Source organism: Stegostoma tigrinum, chromosome 15 (assembly GCF_030684315.1).
Source record: "Stegostoma tigrinum isolate sSteTig4 chromosome 15, sSteTig4.hap1, whole genome shotgun sequence".
Lineage (NCBI taxonomy): Eukaryota > Metazoa > Chordata > Chondrichthyes > Orectolobiformes > Stegostomatidae > Stegostoma > Stegostoma tigrinum.
The window spans coordinates 67740886-67768346 of record NC_081368.1 but is presented as its reverse complement, the minus strand read 5'-3'; the positions used below and the strand labels follow the sequence as shown (position 1 = coordinate 67768346).

Here is a 27461-nt window from a genome sequence, read left to right as displayed (position 1 = left end):
TCAAGTCCTACCTGTTGGTTTGATGAGTTAGCTGGATGTTGGCAGGACTGGTACTCTCTATTTCTGGTTGGGTGAGGGTAAAATTAAGATCATGCTTGGTCTGTTTATGTTGGCATTTTGTAAGTCCTTTCTTTTGCAAAGTACCAATAGGCTGTCCCTGACCAGCTTTTAATGCCCACTTCTAATTGCCCTCGACTAGGTAAGATATAAGCTGCTTTCTCGAACTGTCGACGGTGAAGGGACAGCTGCATTGCTGTTAGGGAGAGAAGTTCCTGGATTTTGACCCACTGAAGGAAACATTTGATGTTGACAAGTCAGGGTGGTGAGTGGCTTGCAGGTAGTGGTGTTCCCGTGTAGCTGTCGATCTTCTTTGTTGGAACTTACAGTTTGCGAGTGTGGATAAGGGGTATGAGACCAATCCCATGGTCAAATAGTCTACAGTTCCCCACTGTCAACACTCAGTGAATATTCAGTGTAGCTTATGAACAAAGCCAAGTAACAGCAGAAGACAACAGAAAAGCCAAGGCCTTTACGACAACCTCGCAAGGAAAATAATAATTTGGGTGGCACAGTGGCTCAGTGGTTAGAACTGCAGCCTCACAGTGCCAGGGGCCCGGGTTCGATCCCACCCTTGGGCAACTGTCCGTGTGGAGTTTGCACATTCTCCTGGTGTCTGCGTTGGTTTCCTCCAGGTGCTCCGGTTTCCTCCCACAGTCCAAAGATGTGCAGGCTAGGTGGCATGGCCATGCTAAATTGCCCATAGTGTTCAGGGGTGTGGGGGTTATAGGGGAATGGGTCTGGGTGGGATGCTTCAAGGGGCGGTGTGGACTTGTTGGGCCGAAAGGCCTGTTTCCACACTGTAGGGAATCTGATCTAATCTAATAATGAAGGGTCTAGGCCCAAAAAGTCAGCTTTTGTGCTCCTGAGATGCTGCTTGGCCTGCTGTGTGCATCCAGCTCCACACTTTGTTATCTAATCTAATAACTGATTTACAATCAGGCATACCACATTGAACATTACAGCATGGGAACGGGCCCTTCAGCCCACAATGTTGCACCAAACATGCTACCAAATTAAACTAATCCCTTCTGCATGCCCTTGGTCCATATCCCTCTATTCCTTGCATATTCATGTGCTTATCTGAAAGACCCTAAACGCCCCTATCTGCCTCCACCACCACCCCTGGCAGTACGTTCCAGGCTCCTACCACTCTCTTGCCCTTCACATCTCCTTTGAACTTTCCCCCCTCACCTTGAATGCGTGTCCCTTAGTATTAGACATTTCAACTCTGGGGGTGGGGGAGAAACGATTCCGACCGTCAGCCCCCAGTTATGCATCTTTCGAAAAGGCAGAGAGAGAGAGAGAAAGAATAGAGACATTTCAGCTTTAAGTACAGTAGGCAGATCTGGTATGTGCATCGAGCTCAGTCTAACAGGGTGCGGTGTTGGAGTGAGGGCAGACTGCACGGAGCTCCGCTCAACATGTCCCGTTGCAGTGTCTGGCTCGGCGTCCTGCTGTTTGAACTTTTTTCACGGGGCTCCTTCTTTGTTGAAACTATCTCGGACCCGAAAGCAGCCGAACCGACCGGGAACCAGAGTCATCGCTGGATCTCAGTCACCTCCAACCAGCCGGAGAGCAAAGCAATTCAGCCGGAGCAGGAGGGGAATTACAGTGTCAACTCAGACAGGCTCAAGGTCTTCTCCCTGGACTATCATCACATCCAGGTCCCCTTTGAAATAACGCTATGGATCATGCTAGCATCGCTGGCCAAGATAGGTGAGAACCTGGGAAGGGGGAGGTAGGCTGGGTGGGTGAGCGTGGATTTCCCCCCTCTCCCCGTTGTCTGCCTCGTGTTTTAGAGATTCCTTATTGTAACCAGCCGGATTAATGTCAATCCGTATCCCGGCTTCACTTTGTTGCACTGGGTGATCATTTACACGGCTGCATATTGCTCACAGCTTCCCCTTACTTTGTGCATACGTGCACATGTTCATTATTGTTCCCGTTCAGCCAGAGCAAAGCCGTCTCTGTGTTTTAAATCCCCGAGCTGTTCCCCACTGTCCACCGTCACTCCGGCATTCATACATGTTTGTGCGTTCACGCTCCCAACTAGTTTAGCTCTGCGTCTTGCCGTAATCCCAGCGAACTGTTTTAGTGTCTTCTGCAGAGAGGATGCAAATTCAGCCCGTGTTCCATGAATCACGAATTAGCCCAGAGACGGACTAGACGTTCTCATTGCCACGCTGAAATACACAACAAATTCCAATCCTCTCTTATACAGAGGATGGGTTTGCAACAGGGGGCCAGCATCGGGCGAGCAGGCCGATCTCCTGTGTTGCTCAGTTCTCACACTTCTTTCGCGGGTGGACTTGTTGGCATTTTAATTTTGCACCGACAAGAAGGCACGATTCCTGCAGTATGTGTCTGACTATTTTCATGTGGATAAAGCTACCTATCCAAAGTTAGCCCTGGGTTTGTGGAGGTCTGAGAGTGGGGGTTGGGGATGTGTGGGTAAGTGGTGGTTGTGTCGGGATTGGCGGGGGGTGGGGGGGTTTGCTGGGGTGGTGGCTAGGAACTAAAAAGACAATATCAAAACATATGGTAGAATAGTAGAGGTTTCTGATGTGTTAACATTTGTACAGGCTGTCCTCCAAGATTGCAACAGTTAAGAAATCGTTCGTTGACTTACAGTATTTCAGTTGGACAAGGTCAGCTACGTTCAGATTTTAAAGTGGTGGCAGTCCGCCACACGCATATACACAACAGTACTTACATTAATGATAGCACCTTACAGTAAGTACACAAGTAGGCCTTTCAGCCCACTTTGCTGGTGCCAGCCTTCAGGAAGTGCTGTCCTGCTGTTCTCAACCTGGTTACCATTTCCCTCCAGCACTTGATTTTCAATTATTTATCCAATTCCACTTATAAAATGATCGCTTCTAAAGGACTGAATAAGTGAATGATCAGTGAAACCCAGCATTGCCCAACCTCAATAGTTTGTTGAATTTGGTTGTTAGACTTATAGAAAATGCTTGATAATGACCAACACCCGATGATTCTAATCATTTAGTTAACGCTGCTCCTTACAATTGTCTAAAGAACCATTGATCAGAAGTAAATACATCAGTGATCAGATAAATACCTATTTTACCACAGACAAACGAACCCTATATAAAATCTGGCAATCATTTGGCAGTGAAGTTCCTGGACTGTGTTCTGAAGGTCAACCTGGTTCCTTCCATGATGAGAGCATTCTAATAACTCATTCTCCCTCCCACTGGAAGTATCCAACTGTTCCTTTAATTTTACAGACTATTACAATTGCAAACTAGATTCAGACTGCAAGTGGCATATTATTGTAACGAGAAACTGAAACAAATATGAACTGTAGGTTTTTCAGCCCATCAAGTTTTCTCCTCCATTATGCTAGGCCTAGCAACTCTACTGCCTCTGTCTGTATTCCTATCTCTGTAATCTCTTGCAGCTCCACAATTGTCTATAATACCTGTGCTTATTCTAAATCTGCCTGCATGCCTGATTTTAGCTTATCCTGTGGTGGCTGCCCCCTCTGTTCCTTGGATCTCAAACTCTAGAAAATCCCTTCTATCCTTCTGCATTTCTCTACCTCATTATCTTCCTTTAAGTTATCGCTGTAAACATACCCCCTTGACAAGTTCTGAACTATTATCTCCTTACATCGCTTTGTTGTCATACTTTGTTTTGTAATTCTTGTGTGAAGCAACTTGGGATTTTTTTTAACAGTAAAGTTGCTACATAAACATACAACCATGCTGTTTGCTAATTGGAACCCCCACTGTTCTACCATATGTCTTGATCCTGCCTTATCTTCCTTTTTAGAAACCTCAAGTCATTCTGCACGCATGACATGCTGAGACAGTACAGGGCACATTCATGCAATTGTTTGTGCTGTGACATTTTCCCCCAGATTAATTTTTAATCCATTTGGTTTTGGTCTGCCATTCGTCACATCCGCGAGTTGGAATTTTTGTGAAGAAAAATATTCAGCTCCAATGTGATTAAATATTTATGAAGCACTACTTGGAGCTGAGTTGAGATCCTAACATTTGGTTTATCATTAGTATTTTCCAGCTGATGCTTAATTTAATACCTAATACTCAGGGAGATATAGATAGAAGTTGTTTTTGTTTTACAAAGCTTCCAATATTTTTACACCGTGAAAATACATTTTGAAATATTGCTTCTACTTAACAAAGAATTTGCTTCAGTCAACATTGCCTTTTCCTTCAGTCACATCACAAGTGAAATGGCAGTCAGATTCCTCTGTGTCAGAACATTGTGGTTTAAGTCCCATTTCAGAGACATTTCACATATAGTTCAGGCTGACACTTAAGTATTGCTTTGAAATTTAGTTTTTTTTAGATCTTTCTTTTTATTGTTACGTGTACTGAAGTTTTGAAGTATAAGATTACAGTGAAAAGTCTATAATGTCACTACACGTAGCGCCATTTTAGGTACAAAGGTAGCTTCACATAAGAAAAGTTTAGGTACAAAGTAGTAGGAGAAACTAGAGTTAAAAAGTTAAACATTACTCCGTAGATTATTAGAAAAACAAAGAAATAGGACTGTATTTCAGCCGATAAGATGTTGACAGCTCCTGCTCTCTTCGATGGATGGAACAGGAATCCTATAATACCATACCAAAGAATAGCAAGGGAGTTCTGGTGTTACTAATAATTGTCATACAAATGGATTAATTGATCATTCAGTATTTGCTGTTTGTGAGACCTTGCTGTTCTCAAATTGGTTGTCATTTTTCCTTTCCAAATGTGACTACACGCCATCTGGCTGTAAAGTGGTTGCGAAATGTCCTGAGGCCGTGAACAGTGTTACATAAATGGAAATTACTTCCTTCCTGTGATGAATACTTCTTCTGATGTGCCTACTGAGAACTAACTGTTGTGTGAACATCTACTGTGCCCAGTTTGTCTCTTTCATGGTCTTCCAACATGATTGTCCTAAGCACCATTCTAAGACAAACAATGAAATAGCAATGGGCAATGGCAATGGAGATCATTTGTCTTTTCTAATGAGAACCAAAAGAACTGCAGATGCTGTACATCAGGAACAAAAACAAAGTTGCCCATGAACAACTACTCACCCTCCCAGCCTGATCGTTCGCAATTCCTTTGTCTGTCCAACTGTCTTTCTCTCTCTTTGGGCTCTATCCTATTGTTTACTCCCTATTCCACCCACCTCCCTATTTTCTGCATATAAATTGACGTTTTCCCAGCCACCAGCAGTTCTGGGGAAGGGTCACTGGACCCAAAACCTTAACTCTTTTGTCTCCTCCACAGATACTGCCATATCTGCTGAGCTTTTCCAGCAACTTTGTTTTTGTGCCTTTTCTAATGATCCAATTGCTTGTGACCAGCTTAAATGCATGTTGACTTGCACAGGAAAGGCTAACTCATCAAGCTCACAGAATTTGGTGGTTACTGTTAAGATGCCGCCTGAAGTGTAAGCTTGAAATTAAGATGTAAATGTGACTTTGTCAAGTTATGTAATGTGTAACAGATGTGCCATTTACTATGCTACAGCTCTGAGTCATGCTAGCACTGCACTGAAAAACAGATGTGTCATTTTGGAGCAGGTGGCTTTGTCTTTCGCGTGTATGATTACTAACAATGAGGAATATTACGGCATGGTATCCAGATACTTCTTCTGGCATCAGGCGTATTTACCTAGTGACCTGGGATCCATTCAAGGTAGGATGGTGTTCATAGAACTGAATCAATCTGGGTAAATGTTAGCAGCTGAACAGGCTCCCTCCTGTGCTGGGACCATTTTGAGATTTTATGAGAGCCAACACATCAGTGAATATTGAAGAAAGGCTACAATGTTGTAAATGCTATCTTTTGGACAGCATTCACAATATCAGCTCACTCAGTTAGGTTTGAACGGGTCACACGGTGGTTCAGTGGTTTAGCCTCACAGTGCCAGAGATGCGGGTTTGACTCCAGCCTCAGGAAACTATCTGTGTGGAATTTGCACCTTCCTCTTGTATGGGTTTCCTCCAGGTGCTCCGGTTTCCTCCCATCCAAAGATGCACAGGTTAGGTGGATTGGCCATGCTATAGGCAGGGTGCAGGGATAGGATGGGGGGGTTGTGGCTGGGTGGAATGCACTTCAGAGGGCTGATGTGGATTCAATGGGCCAAATGCCCTGCTTCCAGATGGTAGGGATTCTGTGATTCTGCAACAGGAGTGTGTTTAAAGAGTCAGGGAGATCTCTTCAGTGCCCTGGCCAACATTCATCTAACCTGGTTCTTCGGTGGAGAGGTGAGCTGATTGTTCTTGTTTGGATGAGTTGCGATAATTGGGAAGGTGAGGGATAATGGAGTAGAAAATCCAGATAAGGGAAAGTTTGAAACGCAACAAGAGAAATGTGAAGAACAGAGAAGTGATTTGAATTTTAAAAAATGCACAGAGCAAATCAAAAAGGGGCAATGAGTTTATCAAAGGTCATAGGGCATTCATGATAAAAGCTGGCATCAGTGAAAATGAGAAAAGCTAAATCCAAAGGCACTGGCCATTTTGCCATGACAGTTAACATCTCCACTACAGTGAAATTGCTGGTGGAAATCAGGAATCCCAAGTCTCAAGATCTCTTGGAATGGGATTTGGCGTGGCTCCCAGTGTCCATATGTCTGGATCCTGGAGGCAACTAGTCACATGATTGATCAGCTGCAGCCAATGGGAACAAGAGTAGGCCATTCAGCCTTTCAAGCCTGTTCTGCAGGCTTGACTTTGAAATCCTCAAAATGCGGAACCTGGACCGTGGACAAGGGAGTGAGTAAGAGTGAGTCTGTCCTCAGCATGTTACCTTTGAACATCTAGGATGCTCCTTTGAAGAGGTAAGGTTCCCGTTTTGAGCTGGTCCCAGGACAGGTCTGGGACAGGTGGAGGGAAGGCAGCCTATGGGAAAGTGAGACTCGGTGTTCTTATGAATACAAAATGTATACATTCGGTTTTTAAAAGTTATTTGTGGGACTTGGGAAAGACTGACAAGGCTTGAACCAATTGCTCCACCCTAATAGCATTGAGAAGATGATGGTGAGGTGCTTCAATCCCCGCAGTTCTTACAGTGTAAGTACACCTACAATGTCATTATGAAACTGAGTTGCAGCTCTCTGAGCCAGTGACCATGATGAATAGATGATGACCATGATGAAGTTGGAATGGAAGTGTGGCTTGAAGGTTCTAGGTGGAAGATGTTGCAGGTTTGGAAGTGCATTGGTGGTGAAGGGACTTGCAAGATTTTGGCCCAGATGTATCATATATATTTTATAGAATTCATTCACAGGATGTGGGCATCACTGGCCAGACCAGCATTTATCACCTATCCCAGCATTTATTGGCCAGACAGCCATTCAGAGTCCACCACGTTACAATATACTTGGAGTCACATATAGGCCAGACCACATAGAACAGCAGAGTCATATCTACAACAAAGTAAATTGGTTGTGGTTATTGGAGGGCAAACAATGCAGACCCAGGACATAACTGTAGGAGTTACTCAGGGCAGGGAATTACTCAATGATCTCAGCTGCTTCAGTGGTCTTCCTTCCATCACCAAGATCAGAAGAGGGGATATTAGCCGATTGTGCATTGTTCATTACCATTTGCGATTGCTCAGATACTGAAGCAGTTAAAAATACAGTGCTAGGCATTTCAGAGTGTCTGTTGATTTAAGCCACTATAGGATTTGTGCTGCATGACTGATTGCCAAAACTGTAATTTTCACAATGGTTTGAATATAATTTTGCTCTTTGTTAGATAACTTCATCCGCTTAAAGAATTATAATGTTTGTCTTCCATAAGCGATTGAGAAAGTAAGTGAAATGCTTGTTTTTATAAGGCATTACTTGAAGGAATTCCAATCATTGAATTTATTGTATAAGAGTATTTTGTTTGAAAAGTGACATCATAGATATAGAGAACTTCATTTTGTTTGAAAAGTGACATCATAGATATAGAGAACTTCATTTTGTGTCAGGTTGCCTCCTGTTTTGGATAATAGGTGTGTTGGCATCGAGTGGAACTACAAAGAGTGGTGAGTATGAGGTGGCTTAGAGTTGGCATAGAGCAATAAAGGTTTTTGGCAATAATTTGGAGCATAGGATATGAAGATAAATGTTCCTGGAACAAATGTCAATACAATTGAAGGTGCATTGATGAACATGGGGACATGAGGGGCTACATGGGATGGGTAAGTAGGCAAAGGTTATCTCAGGAGTAAGGAGATTATTAGGGATGGGCACAGAGTATAGTTTTGCAACTGGTGGTATGAGGGACTATAATGGGTATGGGCATGGGGATAAGTTGTCATGGGGGTATGAGGGCCATGCGGGTAAATATAGATCTTTACATTGCATGGTTTGGCATAGAGAATGAGGGGAATCAGGAGATTGCAGCAGGAAAGATGTTTCATGTATTAATCTTTATTTTTGAGCTTTGAATATAGTGCCAGAGCCCTCTTGCAACATATTTTGCCAAACCTACCTCAGAAACGGGAAGACTCCTTTGCTATTCCATTTGCCTAGCCAAACCCCTATCCAACCCGGATCCAGACTGAAACTGGGAAGCACAGGAGACAGCTTTTAAGGGCCAGGGTTATGGAGCCAGGTAAAGAAAAAAACTTGGGCCTCTTTGTCTAATTGTGTGAAGTATTTGCAATAAAACAGATGAATTAAAGCACAAATAAAATGCAATCTGTTTGATCAAATATCCTTATGGTAATGCAGTTGCAAAGTGACAGATGTGTAGAATTAAGAGACTCAAAAAAAAAATTGATGGAAGTAATTGAGTCCTCCTCAGCAGTGTTTTACTTCTACAATATATTTTTTAAAAGCAACATGCAATTAGAACATGGGTCATCCTCATATATAACAGAAATACTATACATATCTGCTGCCTCATTAAAATTAAATTTAACTGTTTGATGAATTTCAACTGTTTAACATAGTAATAATTGTTTTAATGTGTTGTTAGCTATGAATAGATTGATAGGAAATCTTCCACAACCCAAACGTTTCATTGACTCTTTAGAAATGGACACCATGCCTCTTACCTCACTCAAACTGTCAGCCACATGCAGTTAGAACATGGGTCATCCTCATTTATAACAGACTCTCAATCACTTCCTAGTGGATATTCTAATGGATTAGCTGTGTTTAGTGTTCATAAAAATTGGGCAGGGTATTTGATGAAAGCTGTTGTAATAGCTTGAAAGAAATGAGGTTTAAGTTCTGATAAAGCAGCTTGTGAATTCCTATTGGGTATTTTTGAATAGTATTCTGGCAAGATCTCTGCTAGGCTTGGGGACCGCTTTGCAGAACACCTCCGCTCAGTTCGCAACAAACAACTGCACCGCCCAGTCGTGAACCATTTCAACTCTCCCTCCCATTCCTCAGACGACATGTCCATCATGGGCCTCCTGCCATGCCACAATGATGCCACCTGAAGGTTGCAGGAACAGCAACTCATATTCCGCTTGGGAACCCTGCAGCCCAACGGTAGCAATGTGGACTTCACAAGCTTCAAAATCTCCCCTACCCCCACTGCATCACAAACCAGCTCAGCCTGTCTCTGCTTCCCTAAACTGTTCTTCCTCTCACCCATCCCTTCCTCAAGCCGCACCTCCATTTCCTACCTACCACCTCATCCTGCCGCCTTGACCTATCCATCTTCCCTGGACTGACCTATCCCCTCCCTACCTCCTCACCTAAACTCTCCTCTCTACCTATCTTGTTTTCTCTCCATCTTCAGTCCACTTCCTCCTCTCTCCCTATTTATTCCAGTTCCCTCTCCCCATTCCCCTCTCTGATGAAGGGTCTAGGCCCGAAACGTCAGCTTTTGTGCTCCTGAGATGCTGCTTGGCCTGCTGTGTTCATCCAGCTCCACACTTTGTTATCTTGAATTCTCCAGCATCTGCAGTTCCCATTATCACTCACACTTACCACCAGATTGGTTGTCGGTGAAATTCCTGGAACTCTTGTCCCACAAAGCAGAATAGGAGAGTATCTTCACTACCTTCACTATCTGGACAACAGCAGTTCAAAGAATGGATCAAACACCATTCTCTCAAAGGCAACTAATAATGGGCAATAAATGCTGTTGTCTGCACTGATGCTCACATTGCTGGAAGCAAATGAACAAAAACATTCAAAACCTAATTTTCAGGTTCTCAGATCACACTGTACTATTTGTAAATTTGGTTATTCTCCAGAGGCAGAATGAGTAATTGATGGTAAAAACCTCAATTACGGAAACATATAGGAATCATGATTGAACATCTAATGATGCATCAACAGCAAAGCATAAACCTTAAGTCATTCGCACCACACTATCATTGTGACACCAAATACTATGAGCAGAGTCCACTTTGCATACCAAACAAATAATTTCTCAGGATCAGCATTGGCATGAGTGAGAATATGATCGAATACCAATACTGAGTGAAGTAAATCCTATGTGTGTTTATTTTCAGAGGTGCTCAGTGTGGTATTCATGAAAGCCATTTGAAATACCTTTCAGAGCTCATCCTCCAATTGGGAAGTGATACGACACCAGGTTGCAGTCTGCTGTCAGAACCTCACATGATGAAGGAGCAGTGCTTCAAAAGCTTGTGATTTCAAACACCTGTCGGCATATAACCTGGTGTCGTGCGACTTCCAACTTTTTCCACCCTCGTCTAACACCAGCATCTCCACACCATATCCTCTGAATAGTACAGTTTAGAACCAAAGACATGGACTAAAGTCCCTTTCTGTCCAGACTCCAATTCAGACTGCATGTAGTGAGTGCACTCTTTAATTATCGGTTGAGGGTTGCCACAACACAATAATGCAATCTGGTGTCAAAACACATCACAGATAACTTGAATATTTCCAGCTACTGCAGTATGAGTGATACCTTTCACCAACAACAAATAGCCTTTCAATATTTATGTTCAGTATATTCTGAGAATGCATTGCAAGGTCTATCTTTATGGCATAATCCTTATTGTCCTTGAAAAGCAGGTGCTGAGCTGCTTCCATAAACTGCTGGTTTTTCAGAGATTGTCGGTAGATTTAACAAGGCTTTTTTATTTGCTATTCTGGTATCAGGGATTGCAAGCTTCAACAGGTCATAGACATCAACATTTCTCTGCTTTCTTCCTCCCCTTTTACTTCTGAGTAACCCCCATCCCTTCTTCTAATTTTACCTGTTGCTGTGCATTCATGACATCCTCTGATCTCCCCTTCTCTGACCCTATATTATCTGTCCTTACCAAAAGCCTTTGCTTTAAGTTGTCGCCTCAATGAATTTTAAGCCCAGAATGATGGGGAATGCTTTTTCTACCTACTGAGTTTCCACATCAGCTTTTTTTTGGCCAGGAACCTCCCAAGTTCTCCAGCCCAGCTTTTTCCACTGCCCTCAAAAGCAAAAGCCCTCAACTTTTACCTATTTCCTGTATTTGCCCATCACCGGGACTGCTCCCTCTGGCCTCCCTCTTTTCCTTGTAGATCTTTACATTGAGCAATATTGACATGACGTAGATTAATTTCAGCACCTAACGAGACCATTTGATCCTTTGGATTCATACTGGCTGTCCAAAGATCACTCCGGTCAGTTCCATTCACCAAAGTCCTAGCAATTTATCTCCTTAAAGCGCTATTTTAATTTTCCTTCAAAGTAATTATTCTAATTTTGCTTTCCCTCACCCAAAGTCTGTACAGAAAGGTTCTCCCTCACAAGATTTTAAACCCGTATCCACTAGTATTTATACTATCAGCTAAGGGGATTTTTCTTGTCTTCTGTTTCTAAGCATGTCATCCCACCCTTCAGTCTGAAAATCAACCATTTCTCATGATTCACTACTTTCTGTCTGTAAACCAGTTTATTTTTTTATTCCACTGGGCACTGACCTTTTATTCCACAAGATCCAATTTTGTTGAGTCACTTCTTCATGTGGTTCTTTGTCCTTCAAGGCCGTGTGGACATCTACCACATTCCCTTCAACCTTCTCTGTTAATTCAAAAACTTCAACTCAGTTTGTCAAGTGCTATCTGCCTTTTACAGATTCATGCTGGTTTCTATAATTAACTCAAACCTTTTGTTCCCTTGACTACAGATTATGAAACCTTCTCTTGCATTAATTGCCATTCCAACCCATGTCTCCAGAACATTAGCCTGAGGTTCTAGATTACCACTCTAGAGACATTATCTCTACAACACTATCTCCCCTAAAACTGAATTTTGGATAATCTTAATTATGCTGGAGGATGGCAGTGTACATTTTGTTAATGGAGGAACTGTTGGGTTGTTGCTAACATACACTTTTGCACACTCTCTTGAATAACAGCTCCAATCCTACAGCACTGACTCTCATATCACAGGAAGATCAAATAATTATGGAAGACCCTTGCATTATCTCTACCTCCACTTCCCTTAGCAACATGACATGCTGTGGACCAGGTGACTTCTGAACTTTGAGCATCGCCAGACTTACCAATACTTTCTCCGTTTCAATTTTCACACTGTTGATTGCCTTCGCTTGGCCTGGATAGAGTGGATGTTGGGAAGATGTTTCCATTCGTAGGAGACACTAGGACACAAGGGCACAGCCTTAGAGTAAAGGGAAGACCTTTTAGAATGGAGATGAGGAGAAATTTCTTCAGCCAGAGAGTGATGAATCTATGGAATTCACTGCTACAGAAGGCTGTGAAGGCCAAGCCATTGAGTATGTTTAAGACTGAGATAGATAGGTTCTTGATGATCAAGGGGATCAAGGGTTACAGGGAGAAAGTGGGAGAATGGGGTTGAGGAACTTATCAGCTATGATTGAATGACGAAGCAGTCTTGATGGGCTGAATGGCCTAATTTCTGCTCTTATGTCTTATGGTTTTGTGGACTAGCTCTGATTCTACCAAGACCTTGTCAGCTATTTCTTCCATTGGAAACTCAATACTAAAATCTTACTAACTTTTCTCTCGTCACTCTGTATGCCCAAGCACATTCTATTCTTTGTTCAGAATAAGACTTGCTCACACCTCTCACTAGCCACTGTCTACCTGCACACTGATAGAATATCTTTGGCCTCTGTTTATGTTTTCAGTCTGTTCTCGATTTTTGCCAGTTTTACTTGCCTAGTCCCTTTTGTTCTCAATTATTTTATTTGATGTTATTCTCATTTGATATATTCAGCTGACATTAAATGTATACTCTTGCTTTACTGTTTCAACATGCTATTTATCTCCTTCATCATCAAAGAGGTCTGTGTTAAGTTCATTTATCTTTAATGCTCAGAGGAATGATCCCGACCTATCTAGGTCTTCTATATTCACCAGTAAAAAAATCTAAGTATCAAATAAATTGTCTTGAACATATTTTAGAAATTCCTCCACCTTTTCAAAAATTCATTTTGTGCGATGTGAACATATTTGGCTGGCCAGCATTTATTGCCCATCCCTAGTTGCCCCCTTGAGAAGGTGGTGGTGATCTGCCGTCATGAACCACTGCAGTCCACCTGACGTGGCTTGACTTACAATGTCCTTAAGAGCAAATTGCAGGATTTTGACCCAGCGACAGTGAAGGAACGGTAATAAATTTCCAAGTCAGGATGGTGAATAGCTTGAAGGGAACTTGAAGATGGTGGTGTTCCCATGTATCTTCTACACCTGTCCTTCTAGATTAAAGTTGTCATGGGTTTGGAAGGTGCTGTTTGAGGATCTTTGGTGAATTTCTGCATTGCATCTTATAGGTCATACATACTACTGCTCCTGAGCATTGGTGGTAGAGGAAGTGTATGCCTGTAGACGTGGTGCCAATCATGTGGGCTGCTATGTCCTGGATGGTGTTAAGCTTCCTGGTTGTTCTTGGGGCTGCACTCATCCAGGCAAGTGGGGAGTATTCCACCACACTCCTGAATTGTGCCATATAGATGATGGATTGGCTTTGAGGAGTCAGGAGGTCAGTTACTCACTGCAGTATTCCTAGCCTCTGACCTGCTGTTGTAGCCACTGTATTTATAATGCAAGTCCAGTTGAGTTCTGGTCAATGGTAATCCTGAGGATGTTGGCAGTGTCGGATTCAGTGATGGTCACACCATGGAATGTCAAGGGAGGTGGTCAGATTGTGTCTGATTGGTGATGGTCATACCCTTATATTGTGTGGCACAAATTTAACTTGTAACTTGTCAGCTCAAGCCTGGATATTGTCCAGATCTTATTGTATTTGAACACGAATTGCTGCAGTATCTGAGTAGTTGCCAATTGTGCTGAACATTGTACATCATCGGCGAACATCCCCACCTCTGACCTTATTGTGGAGGTGTGGCCATTGATGAAGCAGCTGAAGATCCTTTACTCTAGTGCTATCATGGTCAATCTCTGGGGAGGTAAGGACCCACAGTGTCCCCACTGTTAGATTCTTTAACATTGAGGATCAGGTCAATTAGTTCCCCTCTTTTCACCCTCCTTGTCGGGCTGCAATGGAGTTGTGTCCTGCTTAGCACAATGTTATATCTGTAGATCTTTCACCACCTGTTTTGCAATTTCTGTTTTGCTAGCTTTCAGACAGAACTCCATTTCGAATGGCCTAGCTCCACCATTCAAATTTTTACATGGACAGCTCTACTCAGTACCTAATCCTGTTCAACGAAAACATGAGCATCGGTTGTGAACATCTTTGTGCTTTAATGTTACATGCCCAAGAAAATCCAGCAGTTTTTCTTCAATTTAAATAGCTTTTGAAGCAAAAGTTACATTCCCCCATCTAATTATTTCACAAATGAAAACAGAAGTTGCTGGAAAGCTCAGCAGTTATGGCAGCATCTGTGAAGAAAAAATCAGAGTTAACATTTCAGGTCCAGGTTAACCCTTCCTCAGAACAATTATTTCACCACCTGTGGCACTATTCTAGATGCCTAGCTCCCAATTTTGTTACACACAGATGCGTGTTGTAGAAAGTAGTATCTGAAAGCATTAACTGACATCATGAGATAAGCTTCACCCACCAGGATTAAAGGTACTTCTCCGAGAGGAGCTAAGTAAGGTTGTTTGGTCATCATCTCTAAATAGTTGGAGTACTATGTATTTACTCATGAGTCGAATTGAGTATTCCACACAAGGCCATCATGTCTCTTAGATGTAATGTAACTAGATAATGAGAACTGTATAATTAAACATTATGGTTTAAAAGACTGAAACTCACGTTTGTAGAATTTGTATGGCTATCGATCCCTACATAGCTTAGACAAATATTGAGACGATGGATGGCTGCTGTGAATCTACCTAAGGCACCCATGATGGCTTAGACAGACAGAGACAAATCTAACATTTTCTTGCCACAAGGCCTACTGGGTTTATCTCACCGAATCCTACCAAGTGCGTCTCACTAATTTACCTACCCCACTCCATGGCATCCCTTTCTTCCAATTTTAAGCCCATCTTCCTCGAATAACTTGCCACGACCAGAATATCTCAGAATTGACCGTCACTCCTGACACCTGTGCCAAGCATTAATGTGCACCCAGAGAGGCACTGCCTTGTTATTTGCCCCAGGCATAGTAGACAAGTGAGATCTGGCACCTCACTTGCAGACAGTAACTTGGAACACCTCCTCAATGGCATGGTGCCAAACAGTGGAATAACCTTGTTCCCCTACGATTGGCAGTTGAGGTCATGAAACCTGACCATGCCAGTCTGGTCTGAGGTTTCCTGCCATTTGGCTCCTCACCTGTTACCCTGAGAGAACGTGGCCGCCTGAAGTAGCTGTCTGTCTGTGTCCAGGCCCCTGGACTGGTATTGGGGGCTGCCCTTGATGTACTGTGCTGGGAGTTCCTCACCAAAGACTGAGGCTGAGGCCCGTTGATACCCATGCAAAGCTTTCTGCCCTTGTGTCTGCTGTAAACAGCAAGACAAAATAGAAATGAGACAAGCCTGATATCTCCGGCTGAGGGAGCAAAGCACAGAAAGGCAAGGCAACGTAAGATAAGGATGCTGTGAGCATCCAGATAGGCTCAGAGTCAATGAGCATAGAAAGAGTAAGCGAACAAGTGAACAGCCTGGAGATAAGCCTGACACAGTCCATGAGCTAAGTGCGTGCCCCTGAGCTTGAAGGTCCTTGCTGCAGCGTGACAAATCATCGTCATCTGTTACAGCCCAAGGTGTAGCACTGAAGTGTGTATGGATACTGCAATTAGCGATGTGGCATGAGGACTATTAGAGACTGGCATTTGACCTGTGCCAATGTCTGTGATCGGCGTGCATGTGAGTGGTGTCCATGGGTGCCCTAGGGTAAGCGACTCCAAAAATAGAGGGCACAGGTTTAAGGTCAGAAGGGGAAGATTTAAAAGTGACAAAAGGGGTAACTTCCACACACAGAGGTTGGCACATTTATGGAATGAGCCACCAGATGAAGGGGTGATGATGTCTTCCATCATATTAACAACTTCCAGCTCCCTGGCCTGAATTGTCCTCTGTTCACCAATCCCCTGGATGGCAGTGGACAATTTAGTCCTCAAACTGAAGACAGAGAGGTCAAGGAGAGCAAGGGAAGTGTCAGAAATAGACAACATGAAAGTTATAATGGAGTGGAAATTGGAGGCAAAATGTACCTGCAACCCCACCAGGATGGTCTGACAGCTCCTTCAGCTTCTTTCTCCACTAAAGGCCTGAACACTTTCCATCCACCACCACTCTCCTCCGCCTGGCTGAACTTGTTCTCACTTAATTCATCTCACTCCTGCTGAGTCAATGGAGTGGGTGTGGGCACTGACATGGTTCCCAGTTCTGCCTGCCCCTTTATGGAGTATGTGGAACAATCTCTAGCCCCCGCTCACAACTCTGTTCTTGGCACATCGACAACTGTTTCAGTGCTGCTTTATACTCCCACCAGGACATTGAAAAATTTGTTCATTTTGCCTCCAATTTCCACTCCATTATAACTTTCATGTTGTCTATTTCTGACACTTCCCTTGCTCTCCTTGACCTCTCTGTCTTCAGTTTGAGGACTAAATTGTCCACTGCCATCCACTACAAAGCGACTGACTCCCATTGCTATCTTCACTACAACTCGACACACCCCAAGCCTTGCAAGGACTCCATCCCATTCTCCCAGCTCCTTTGCCTATGTCGTATCTGTTTGGATGATGCCACCTTGCAAAACAGTGCTGCTGATGTGGCCTGCATCTTCTGTGACTGTGGTTTCCTGCCTACTGTGGTTGACCAGGCCGTCAACCATGCTTCTGCCCTGGCCCCTTCCCATCACTCACAACAGTGTGATTGGGTCCCCTTGTCCCCACTTTTCATCCCAACAGACTCCACATTCATGGGGTCATTCTCTGCCATTTTAGACAACTCCAGCAAAATAGCACTACCATACACATCTTACGATCACTTAGCCTGTCTTGACTGCTTTGCGATACACCAACTGCACCTCCCAGTCACAAACCATTTCAACTCTGTCTCCCATTCCTCAGATGACATATCCATCCTGGGCCTCCTGCAGTGCCATGACGATGCTACCCAAAGGTTGCAGGAACAGCACCACATCTTTCGCTTGGGAACCCTGCAGCCCAATGGCATCAACATGGACTTCACAAGCTTCAAAATCGAACCCCCACCGACCGCATCCCAAAACCCGCCCAGCTCCTCCCCGCCTCCCTAACCTGTCCTTCCCACTCCTCCCATCTCAAACCCCACTGACACCTCCTACCTATTAGCCTCATCCCACCTCCTTGACCTGTCCATCCTTGCTGGACTGACCAACCCCACCCTACCTCCCCACCTACACTCAGCTTTACTGGCTGCATCCCCGCCTCTTTGACCTGTCTGTCTCCTCTCTACCTATCTTCTCCTTTATCCATCTTCCATCTGCCTCCCTCTCTCTCCCTATTTATTTCAGAATCCTCTTCCCCTCCCCCATTTCTGAAGAAGGGTCTAGGCCTGAAACATCAACTTTCCTGCTCCTCTGATGCTGCTTGGCCTGCTGTGTTCATCCAGCTCCAGACCTTGTTATCTCTTGCATTTTGCAAGCATCTTTCCCTCTGGGACATCCTATTGACTTCATCAATCATAACACCATCCACCCTTTCCCATGGCACCTTGCAATATAACCTCAGAAGGTGTAATCCCTGCCCCTTCACCTCCTTCCTGCTCAACATCCAAGGGCCTAAACAGTCTTTCCAGGTGAAGCAGCGTTTCATCTGTACCTCCTCCAATCTTGTATATATTCACTGCACCCAATGTGCCTTACTCTACATTGAAAAAACAAAGCACAGACTGGATGACTGCTTTGCAGAGCACCTCCGGTCTGTGCGCAGGCATGACCCTGACCTTCCCATAGCCAGACATTTTAACACAGCGTCCCTCTAGCATGCCCCCGTGTCTGTCCTCGGCATGCTGCAGTGCTCCAGTGAACCACAGCACAAATCAGAGGAACAACCTCTCATCTTCAAATTTGGCACTTTCTAGCCTTCTGGACTTAATATTGAGTTCAACACCTTCAAATTGTGAACCAACTCCCATTCTTTCCCTTTCTTTTAGCTTTATTTGTTACATTCTCTGTCACCATGTCTTCTCTCTCCTCGCTGCACCGCGCCCCCCCCCCCCCCCCCCCCCCCCCCCATGGGACTGTTTGTTATTTCCAGTCTGGCAGTTAGACGCATCATTGTTCTGCCATTGTCAAATTCCAATCAACAATCCACATTTAATTTGAACTGTCAACATTTTTTCTCCCCCAGCACCCTACAGCCCCTATCCTCACATTTACTCTCCGCTAGCTGTAGCATAAATGCTGCCACCTCCACACTTCACTTTAGCTCTGATGAAAAGTTATCTAGACTTGAAACATTAGCTTGCTCTTTCTCCATGAATGTTGCCTGACCCGCTGTGATCTCTGGCATTGGTTGTTTTGTCTGATTTTCAAGTTGTGAATCGGCTTCATCGAGCTTCTCACTGGTAGCCAGGAAAATAGCAACCTGCATACATAAGACAAGGTTAGATACTAATTAAATGTTAATGCGTGCAAATAGGCCACTCGGAGTTTACCAACTATTAAAACCTTAAGTGGAAAATGGACACCTTTCTGATGTTGAGAATCTTAGTTCTTCATTTTCAGTGTGTTTTCCCAACTTTCTCACCGTTGCTTATGTCATTCAGAGGCTGGGGAAATTCCACCCAACATATTTCCTCAGTTTATAGCCTTTCCATACTCCTTAATTTTTGAAAATATTTTTCAGCACAAATTGGAGGGCAATTCTGAAAAAAAACATGGAGAACTTTTTTCAGCTGGAATTAACTGGAATCAAGTAACATTTGTGAAAAAAACAAATAAAGTTTTTTTTAAAAAAATGTCTTCATTCAAACAGCAAATCTCAGTGACAAAGCTCTCTTGGAAATTCATCTTCATTAAAACTGGATTTAAGGAAAAAACTGCAGTTTTTTTTCTAAATGCTTAAGGAAATATTTAATACATTTATTTTGATTTTGGCTTGATGGGCATTTTCGGGAATGGACAAAATTATTCTTTGTAATAACATGTCTGTGGGATGAAGGCTGACCTGTATGTCACGTTGAATTGATACACACTGAGGTCCAATTAGAGCTTGACGAGGCCAATACCAGCGGCACGTGGAACTGTTGAGAGATGAAGAGGGGACAGATACTTTGTCACAGCTTTTTGATGCTATGAGGTCTCAATGTCAGAGAAAAAAAAGTCCGTTGGAGAATGCAGCAACAGGAGCCAAGAACAAGGCCAGTAAAGTGAATGTCCGAAGAGACCGAGTGAAGCCAGATGCAGCAATGACCACTGTATCAGAAAAATACCAATGTATCAGAAAACAGCTATCAGGTAGAATGTCAGTAGAAAGGTTGGCCTTTACTCAAGGGACTAACATAAGGAGATAGATTTGTACTAGGTTTAGTTCAGATTCTATCAAAGTACTCTGTGCAGTCTTAGTCTCCATATAAAAGGAAAGATTAATTTAGAGGCCATGAAACTTGAAGAGGATATAAAAGGATTGTCTGATGATGAGAAGCTAAATAAATTGGGCTTCTAAAGGAGGGCGAGGCCTAGTTACAGAGTTTGACGAAGCTGATGGCAGAGGCATGTGGAGCCGGTTGGAATTGAAGAGGGGAGAAATATCTTTGTCAAAGTATGTTGATCCTTGAAGGTCTCAATGTCAGAAAATTAAATCAGATGGAGAATGCGGCATCAGCTTTTGGGACAAGTCTCATTGCAGCTCGAAACTCATTGAAGTTTGACACATTTGAGAGAGTTTGACAAGGCAGTTGCAGAGAGTTCATGTCTTCTCGAGGCGACAGAAAAGACATTGCTTCAGCATGAGGCATTTAGTTATTTATGATTGAGATGAGCAGAATTTTTTCACTCATTGTTGTGGAGTTTTGAAATTCTAGTTCCTATGGAATTTTGGATTCCATCTTTTTAAAATCCTTTCAAGCAAAGTAGGCATCATTGGCAAAGTAAACACTATTGCCCATCCCTGATCACCCTGGAGAAGGTGGTGTGTTGTCTTCTTGACTTGCTACAATTAAAGGGGTATCAGAGCAGAAACAGGTCTGTTACAAAGGGAGTGCAAGAACTTTGATCCAGCAAAATGATGGAACAACAGTATGATTACAACTACACTTTCACATAGCTTGGAGGATAACTTGGGTGTTCCTGTGTATATGCTGTCCTTGTTGTCTAGTGGAAGTCATAGGTTTGGAAGGTGCTGTCTCAGGAGCCTTGATTGACTGGTGTTGGTGCATTGGTGGTGTAAGGAATGATTGTTGAAGACGGTAGATCAGTACCAATCATGTGTGTTGGTTTGTCCTGGATGGCGTCATGATTCGTGAGTGTTGTTGGAGCTGCACTGATCCAGACAAGTGGACACTATTCCATCACAGAGTCCCATTCCATGGCAATAATGATAGAAGCAAAATACTGCAGATACTAGAGATTTAAAATAAAAGCATATAGTGTTAGGGAAACTCAACAAGTCTGGCAGTGTCTGTGGAGAAGAGGCAAAGTTAACGCAATGATCGATCGTTAGTCTTACAGCCAATAGACCTTTAAGAGACATGCTCATGATATCATCACTACATGTAGCCTGAAGATATAAAGGTTTTAGACTCCATCTTATCTGGAGTCCCTTGAATTATGACTGAGGGCATCAAGTAGCTTCATATTAATCCAGACATTGAAGTACCTGTGATTATAATATAAGCATAAAAAAGGAGTTGGAATAAATGGCTGTCGAATCACCTCACTCACATCCTGTTCTTATGCTCTGGGGCTAACACAAGCATTTCTGAACATGCTAGAAAATGCTCAGCTGGAGGAAAGTCCACACCATGGTGGCACATCATGGTAAACAATGCTAGCCATTTATAGGACAGTGCAAGTTCTGAGTTGCTGACACTTGGAAAACTCATTGAATATCAGCTAGATACCAGCCCTGGACTTCAAATCATTGAAAAGAAAACAAAACTAATTTCATTGAGTAGAACCTGCAAATTAAACAGCTAGAAGGCTTCATGCTTAAATTATAAGTTCTGTCAAGCTTGAAGCTGTCTTCGAAGGTGGACTTCAAGATACACAACAATGCAAAAGCGCTGAGTAGAGGCTGACAGCCAAGTTCCAAACCCAGAAGGACAGTCTCAATCGTGATCTTGGCTTCATGTCACACTACAAAACTCCACAACAATGAGTGAAAAAATTCTGCTCATCTCAATCATAAATAACTAAATGCCTCATGCTGAAGCAATGTCTTTTCTGTCGCCTCGAGAAGACATGAACTCTCTGCAACTGCCTTGTCAAACTCTCTCAAATGTGTCAAACTTCAATGAGTTCCGAGCTACAATGAGACTTGTACTCATACACACACACACACACACACACACGCACACTCTGCCTCTTTCTCCTTCTCTCTTCCTCACACATAGACACACACACATACACAGACACACATATGAATCATTTCGTAAGATGTTAATGTAGTTGCAGACACATTCTGTTTTGCTCCAAAAAATAACTGACCAAATTTAAAACAGACAGATTCTAAGCAAGACCTCACATCTAAAAAGAATTGTCTGACCTGAGATGTCACTGCTTGTTTACATTGATAAAATCTTTAATTATCTCAGGACAATACTTGAGAGGAATCTGAATTTTGCATTTTCTGTCTCCTTCCTAACTGATTAAAGATTCGACAAAAAGGTGGCCAGTTTTATGGCTGTTACTATTTTGTTTATAAATTCTGTGTCTTATACCCTCTGCCTCACACTATAACTGAGGAAGGAACTGAGCTCTGAAAGCTTGTGTTTTCTAATAAACCTGTTGGCCTGATGTCATGTGATTTTTCTCACCCAACTATCTGCTCCTCCCATCGCACTGACCAATCCCCACCTGCACTCACCTCTCACCATCCCACCTATCTTCCCCAGCACCACCCCATCTCTGTCTATTTCTGCGCTCCCTTCCCCCTCCCCATTTCTGAAGAAGGGTCCCAACCTTCCTGCTCCTCTGATGCTGCCTGGCCTGCAGTGTTCCTCCAGCTCCTCACTGTGTTATCTCTGACTCCAGCATCTGCAGTTCTTGCTATCTCTCACATGACTTTTGACCTTCCCTTAAAATAAATAAGCCATCAGCCTGTTTACAGATTTAACAGTTAATAATAGGTGATCGAAGGCTTCTCACAGGTTAAATATCAAACCTCCTTGAACAAAACACAGATTTGAAAACACTAAAGTGCACTTTTCTAAACTAAGGAGGCCGACCTGTCTATGTTGAGTTTGTTTCAATGTTTTCTGTCTCCCGATTCAGCACCTAGACAGAGGGAATCTTCTGTGCCAGTAGCATTTCTTATTTGGCATCAATTCCATCTAACAGAAACCTGCTACTAAAAGGCCTCTGTTTCTTAAAGGAACAGGTTAAAATGTATAATGTCCAGGAAAGGAATGGCAACTGTAATAAATTGAGTCAAACAGAAGAATAAAAGGAAAATAAAATGCAAGAAAACCAGACCAAAATAAAAGAAACAAACAAACCCTAGACTATACTTGTTACTTTCTTAAAAAAAACTTTAGTTAAAAAAGTCAGACACCTATCAATGGATTGAATAGCTAATGATACCTTTGCTGAGTTGCAGTTATTCAAGCAATGTGTGCAGTTTTATTTTCCTGATTAAACAGTAAATGTCCCAGGAAGAGATGTATGAAAAACCTACTTGCCATCAACAAGGAAGTGTTTTTCCAAATTAATACATTTGGTCTTTCTATCGAAGATCGGGGTTCTGGGAGGTACTCTGAGACTAGCTCAAGGTAAGAAAAATCTTCAAGAATAACAGACTCCTTCTTATGTCAAACAAAAAGAAACTACAGGAAACTATTGATAAGTTTCTTTTCATTAGGTGTTGTATCAAAGGGCCCAATTTCACTAATCAACTCTCAGAAAGACTCACTTCAAAGCTTCTCACTTCTGCATTGATTTAAAGGCTCGAGGAAGAACCTGCTGAACAGGGAAGGGCAAATATCGCTGACTAATTGCTTGAGAATGAATGCAAGCCATGATTCTGTAGTGACAGGCCAACAATAGTTATATGCCTCAGGTGCAGCCAGCTGCATTGCTATGGTCAGCAAAGTGCACCAAACCAATGAAACCTGTCACAGATGTGGTTCATTACTCACATCCAAAATCATCAAGTGTTTATTTTCATCTGAAAAGCATGGAACACCAAAGAACATTGAGGACAGAGATGTGGGAAATCTGGCTGACAATGCAAAGTCAGACCCTGGAATGGAATGCAGGTGACACCACTACAACACAGGCAACAAGCAAATGTAAAGACATCGCTAAAACACTCAATCAACTGAGCGACAGATACATTTCAGAAGACGACCAAGTTTTTCACACTTTTCATCTCACCCATCACGTCAACAGTGGAGGATGATCAATTTTAATAATCAGTAACATCATATGTTCTGGGAAGTCAGGTCAATATAGCCTAAAAGCTAAGATTGAACAGGATCTAGTGTTAACATATGATCTCTATGCATCCTGAAAGACATGTACCTTTGGAAATGGAGTTTCATGATAAAATTTACCAGAAACTGTTTATCAGGTCATAACAGATCATTTCTATGGATTGGTAAAATGACTCCATGGGCTCATTATGCAACTCATCTTGGCTTCCAGAAAACGTCCAATTGGTAGATACTAATGGTCCATCAGTTAGAACTGCAAATATACACAGATCTCAGTGTAGTCATAATTCATGAAAATTCAAACAATACCCATTTTGTTGGAATGGACAAGGATTGACAGAATTGAATTAGCCATAGAAACATCAAAGATAGGAGTAGGAGGAGGCCATTTGGCCCTTCGAGCCTGCTTCAACATTCCTCACAGTTATGGTAGATTGTCCAACTCAATAGCCTAATCCTGCTTTCTCCCCATAGCTTTTGACCCCATTCACTCAAGGACTATATCTAGCTGCCTTTTGAATAATTCAATGTTTTGGCATCAATTACTCCCTGTAATAATGAATTTCACAGGCTTACCACTGTCTGAGGGAAGAAATGTCTCCTCATCCCCTTCCTAAATGGTCTAACCTGAATCCTCAGACTGTGATCCCTGGTTCTGGACACAGCCGGTGGTCTGAAAAGGCTGTCCCCAGGCCACTTCGACATGATCAGCAGTCTAAAGGTGATATAATATTGCATCACAAAATACAACATGCACAATTGGGAGAAGCTGTGAGTGGAACTGAATGAGATGGAGTGAAGTGGTATCATTCAAGAGGTCAACCATGACACAGACTGCTATGCTCTAGCATGAGTCACTTTTTTACTTAAGAGGTGACACAGACCAGACCCTAAATATTCTGAAATCAGATTCTTTTCCAATTTAGGTGCAAAGTACGTCGATTGGTCCATCGATTTTGCAAAGCTCATGACTTTTAGGATGCTTTTTGGATGGTGCTGTTTCTAATGGTTACCATTTAGTCTACCCAAGGATGTATTCTTTCAGCAGACGAACAGGACTGTTAAAATGTACTTGGCTGTGTTAGCATAGCTGATGAGATCCAAGGTACATAGGCCTCAGACTCCATCTAAATTTAGACTACAAGAAGCATTACATCCTGATAGAAGCATGCTAAGTTTGGAACCAAAAAACTTAGTAATAGCCCAGACCCTGAATTGCCTGTGTCTGTACCAAATGTATAGATCAGGAATTGTAAGAAGCATCAGTTGAATCCTTCACTATCACACGGCCAGATCTTACACTACAGCAGCTAGCATCAGCATTGCCGCATATCAAACTTTATCCTTCCTATAACAGGGTGCCCAGAACTTGACACAACGAAGAGGCTTCACCAACATCTGTACAACCTCAACATAACAGCCCAACGGTTACAGTCAAATGTCTGAGCAACGAAGGCAGGCGTGCTAAACACCTTCTTAATCACCTTAACTATATGTGATGCAAATTTCAAAGAATTGTGTACCTGAACCCTTAGGTCTTTCTGTTCTACAACATTATCCAAGGCCTTACTTTTGATTGCATTGGCCTGCGCTTGTTTGTTTTACCAAAATGCAATACCTTGGACTTATCCAAACTCCATCTGCCACTCCTCAGCCCATTGACCCAGTTGTAGAACATAGAACATTACAGCACAGTACAGGCCCATCGGCCCTCGATGTTGTGCCGACCTGTCATACCGATCTCAGGCCCATCTCACCTACACTATTCCATGTACGTCCATATGCTTATCCAATGACGACTTAAATGTACCTAAAGTTGGCAAATCTACTATTGTTGCAGGCAAAGCGTTCCATTCCCTTACTACTCTCTGTAATCTTAGATACAAAATGCTGAGGAGGCATAATCTACATCATGGTAGAGTGACTGCAAGGACTCGTCTTTGGTGGTTCTTCGAAGAAATCTCAAGCACTCACCAAGTTAATTCTGCTTCTGCCCCCACTAATTCTGAGTTTCTCTGGCACTTTGTTTTAATTCGAGCGGTAGCAATGTCTTGTTTCACATCCCTCAATCAGCTGAACAAGCACCCTTCCAGGAAAAGTAGTAATAATGGTGGCAAAGGTTGCCATTGAAATGGAATGTGAAGCACTCATGCCTAACTGACTCGTATGCCCAGGTTAATCAACACCTGAATTTTCAGTGTGGCTCCCAGCACTGCAAGAGTAGATTAGCTTTCTCTCCAGAGAGCTGAGAAGCAAAATCTTGAGATGTGATGGATATGACAGATGGAACAAAAGACACGCCATGGTCAGCTGCTGACATCTGTAAATGTTGCCATGGTGACAATGGGAAATTGTGTTTCTATAAATCGCTCATAAAATGTACAGCACCCTTTAGGTTGTGTGAGACATGGGGTGAGCAGCATTTTCCAATTACCGTGAGTAAATTCCCTGATTACTGCCACAGCCAGGCCCCTGCTGAATGCCCTGGAGAAAGAACATATCTTGGTCAGTTGCTAAGCAGCTGTCAGCTCGAGGGCTCATTAACAGTTATTTAATTTAAGAAGTAGTGGGCATTGTTTAACAACCAGAACGTTCAGTGAAGTGATGATTGTCTTTACCAGACAGGAAGCTAAAAATACCAGCAGCAGTGGAAACTGCTGCAGCTTTCCCTTTAGTTCATGTCCCATCTTAAACACCCATCTCCATGGCAACAAGGAACATGAAATAGGGTCGATAAAGCTGCAGAAAGACGTGACTTGGGTCTTACTGCTTGGGCTGGGGTTGCATCCCAGTCCCCAGAGGCACAGTGGTAGCGTCCCAGCCTACATCACTATGTAATCGCTCAGCTCACCTGTCTGGGCTTCAGTCCAGCAGCAAGAACACTGACCTTTGCAAAGCTGTAAATCAGAAAAAAGGTGTGAAGACTGGAAACCAGGAAATAGGAGCATCCCCTCTGGGATCTACGCTGCAATTATTGAGCAGTTTGATTGTGTTTTGTGCATGAGACACAGGTATTAGGGCAAGAGCTGAATGGCTGAGAGTGAAGAAAAGAAAATTTGCGATTATACAGTACTGTTCAAGAAAAAAGCTGTCCCAAATCCTCTACAACCAATTGCCCTAGAGAAGCCTAAATTACTGCAGCTTTCAAATAATTTTGAATACTGTTGGAATGAAGGGAATAGGCTGCTAATTTTGCACACAGCAATAAGGGAATGATCACTAAATGATTTGAATGATTTTAGTTGAGGGATAAATTTCGGTCAAGCCAACGGGGACATTGGTCACCTTCAAAGTGCCATAAGATTATTACATCAAAGCTGGCAGAAAGATGTGTCTTCAATTTAATATTCTACCAGAAGTACAACAGTTCTGATAATGCAAGACTTCCTCAGTGCTGCACAGGAGAGTCAGTCGGGCTAATGAGCTCAAGCCCAGGGAGTGGGAATCAC

General features: G+C 42.9%; 1 protein-coding gene across 2 annotated transcripts in view; it reads left to right on the top strand.

Annotated features, from left to right (window-relative positions):
• The first annotated feature begins 1286 nt into the window (after positions 1 to 1286).
• The window catches only part of LOC125459043 (sodium/hydrogen exchanger 2-like), a 140953-nt gene continuing 114778 nt past the window's right edge, over positions 1287 to 27461 (top strand). The window contains exon 1 of one of the 2 annotated variants that reach the window (XM_048544960.2): positions 1287 to 1776. In XM_048544960.2, the coding sequence (XP_048400917.1) occupies positions 1482 to 1776 (295 nt within the window). In that variant the 5' untranslated portion in view covers positions 1287 to 1481. The remainder of the gene's footprint in view (positions 1777 to 27461) is intronic. The other variant, XM_048544959.2, reaches the window with a different exon arrangement.